The sequence below is a fragment of the Frankliniella occidentalis genome, unplaced genomic scaffold, assembly GCF_000697945.3.
Source record: "Frankliniella occidentalis isolate FOCC.00 unplaced genomic scaffold, Focc_3.1 Scaffold230, whole genome shotgun sequence".
NCBI lineage: Eukaryota > Metazoa > Arthropoda > Insecta > Thysanoptera > Thripidae > Frankliniella > Frankliniella occidentalis.
Window position 1 is genome coordinate 117623 of NW_026267356.1, and position 3308 is coordinate 120930.

Here is a 3308-nt window from a genome sequence, read left to right on the forward strand (position 1 = left end):
TCCCACTGGCCAGCGCGCGCGCTGCCGCCACCGCCGCGTGCGCTTATTGGAAAGCAATAACTATCTCCTGCGCGGTACTATTGTTACGAGCTCGTGTTCGATATCAGATCGGCCGGCAGTTTTCATCAACATTTTGCCCCGCTTGTGGTGATGGCTGCCCGTTAGTTGTTTGTTAGCCCGGGTTTCACTCTGTGTGGTAAATAAAGGAAGTCTTATGGTTTCAACACATCACAACATAAGCCTTTAATGAGATCTCTCTACAGACAAATGTTTTTAAATTAATCTTATTTACAGATAAAATAAATACACGAACATTTTATTTCTCATGCTGCACTTAAAGAGCCTCTAGGGGACCGAAATAAAAGAAACTAGCAAGAAATTAGACATCCCATAGACATACATTTGATTTGAGCGTTGGGACGAGAGGCGGGTTTTGGAAAATGTGGACGCTGTCAAAACACAACAATAGAGGTAAACCTAACTTGTTTGTAAGGGACTCTTACACACCTCGATAAGGGTTCTGAATGCAACAGTCTGGCAAATCGTGACGTAAGAAGACGATCTAGTTTTCAGTTATAAATAATAAGTCAAGCAGCACTCACTGGATGGTAATATTTACAGATGAGCATTGCTTGATAAGTATAGGAGCACCAACATACTGTGTACGCGTGATTCTCTTTTGTTAATTAAAATTTAAAGTAGGGTTTACACAAATGTAAATCGCCGTTTAAAGCACCAATAGCATTCAAGCTACACAAAGAGAATCACTATACAAAGACATGTTTGTCCTATTTGAATAATATCACATGTGTTTTTAACAAATTTAGACAGGAGGTACTACAAATAGTTTCTCTCGGCCGCGTATTTCAGGTTAAGAAATTCAACACGTTAGAATGTCGTAAAAGAGATACGACCAAAGACTGGTAAATCGTTCCTAAAATTGAACGACCGATTTTGTCTGTGGTATCTTAGATATAAGCATCTTTTCAAGTTTACCTTTTCCAATGCATATTGAGCACTCAATGCCATACTGATTGAATGAACGTTCTATAGAAACAGGAAACATTTTTAGATCAGAGCTTCACTAACCGATAGGCGCGACCATCAATAACAATAAGTGAGTGTTTGCCTCGCAGAACGTACAACAAATACTTTAAATTCCACCCCATGTAAGTACAGAGCGTCAGCATGAGATACATCACATATCACCGTCACACGAAACAATGCCATGACCTTTCCCCCCAATAAACCCACCATACAATAATATCACACTTTCTCAATATTTTCCTACTTTACAAATAATGTACAGGGATTCGACGCAGTACACGACACCACCAAACCACTGCAGTCAACAACGTTCTTCAACAGTCCCGAGAGTAGACGGGACGCCCGCACACGTGTCCGGCGGTCACACACTAAACACGACGTAAACACACGGGCGCATCAGTTCAGCACGTTTCTTTACGACGTAGACGCCAGCGTGCTAGACGAGCCGAGTCGGGCCGCAGGCCGAGTCAGCCCCGTTAGGCGAGCCATGCCGAGCCGAGTCTAGGCCCGCTCTAGGTCCGCTACCTCGCCAGGAACGCGGCGTGGAGCACGACGAACCACGCGCATAGTGAGTCGGTCCGCGACCATCCTGCAAAAGACGCCGTAGTTGAGTGCTTGTCAATAATAATCATAACGATAACAAATTAGAAAGTAACCTACTTTAAAAGTGCATCCAATCATTCTTTGAAAATTTTCCTTGAAGCTCAAAGCCTCAAAGCCGTTAAGAATCAAAAAGCAGACTTAAAAACAGAACAAATTTAAACGAGGGATTTTTAGCAGCGTAACAGAAGGCAAAGCAAGCTCGGTCGTAACGTATAGTTCAACAATTAACAGAGGAAAAAGAATAGCAGTTCGAACGTAAAGGTTCCTGCTTGGTCCAGAATGAACCCCCACAAGTGGCGTGACGCAGGGGCGGCTAGCTCTTGACCAATCCGTATCTTTTATGTTCTACCAGCTATCGTTTATTTTCTTTTGTTAGCTGAGGCACACAACAGAAGGCAACGGAACTCAATAGCTACCTGCAGGTAGGGCAGGAACTTCAATTGCGATTGAGCGCGGTGCTCGAAAAAGCGCAAAAAGCACTAAAATGGGGTAGGATAAGGTAACAGTCAAGACACATTCTCTATACTACACACTGTACAGTGGCCTACAGTTCTACTGGTCGTTAGTGCCCCGGCCCAAGTCCCGCCATTGGTCTCAGTGCGCTGCATCAGGCGCTAACAATATAAAGCTGTCTCGGAGTGTCGCCCAACAATGCCGCTATTGTTAGAATCAGCCCTTAATTAGCCGACGAGGGGGTATAGAAAGGGGTGGGGGGAGAGACTTATCGTGGAAGACCGGATGCGCAACATTAAGACACTTTACATTGTTCCCCTCGAGAAGCGCTTAACCGACACCTTTCACGAGCAGCAGCGCAGGCTGTTTTACGCGCAGACGAAGCGCAGCGCTAGAAGAAGCGGCAAAAGAAAAGGGGAGGGGGCCGAAACCGCTTTAAATGGTACCTGCTCCTTGATTTCTTATGCATTCGGAAGGAGACCAAATGAGATGAAGGGAACAAGGCTGAAGCCGCTGAACCCCCCCCCCCCCTTTTCCCCTTTCCCACGATGATGAATATTTAAGGACTGGTCGCGGCGATACCCGCGCGATGGGCAGCCTGCGACACAAGGGGCGAACCTGGGCGTTCGGCGTCTCCACTCCAGCCAGCGCTACCAGTCGGCAGCGGGCCACAAGCGCGGCAAGTGCGAGGCGGGGGGAAGGGCACCGCAAGTAGGAGAGTGAGTGCGTGTGGCGTCCTGCGGGCGGCCGCGGCGGGCGAGCCCAGGATGTGGTGACAGGTGTGAGGGAGGAAAGGGGAAAGGGGGGGAGGGGATGGGGGTGGCCGGACAGGAGGCGTGAAGGGAAACCAGCGCTAGACAAAGGAGCACCCCCACTCACGCCAACACACAAATTTATTGCCGTTACGGCGCATACTCGCAACCCGACCCGACACACACACACGCACACACACCTAGCCGTACGCGCGCGTACACACAGAAACACTCGGCGACAACAGCCAGAGCGCGCGCGCAGATTCTTTACTTTCTCACCCTGGCCTGGAGCCATGATACAGCGTGGCGGGGCGGGCTGGTCCCGGAGCCTCAGCAGCAGCAAGACGACTTCCTCGTGTCGCGTCAACATGCAAAGACACTCAGAATCTCCATGCATACGTTTCTGAATGCCCAAGTTTCTTTTCTGTTTGCAGCCCCCCCCCCTCCTCCCCC

The 3308-nt window shown here is 48.6% G+C and overlaps 1 protein-coding gene across 3 annotated transcripts in view; it reads right to left on the minus strand.

Annotated features, from left to right (window-relative positions):
• Positions 1-218: 218 nt before the first annotated feature.
• The window catches only part of LOC113208055 (uncharacterized), a 301854-nt gene continuing 298764 nt past the window's right edge, over positions 219-3308 (minus strand). For all 3 annotated transcript variants that reach the window (XM_052272910.1, XM_052272911.1, XM_052272912.1), the window contains one exon: positions 219-1636. In XM_052272910.1, coding sequence (XP_052128870.1) covers positions 1569-1636 — 68 coding nt within the window. In that variant the 3' untranslated portion in view covers positions 219-1568. The remainder of the gene's footprint in view (positions 1637-3308) is intronic.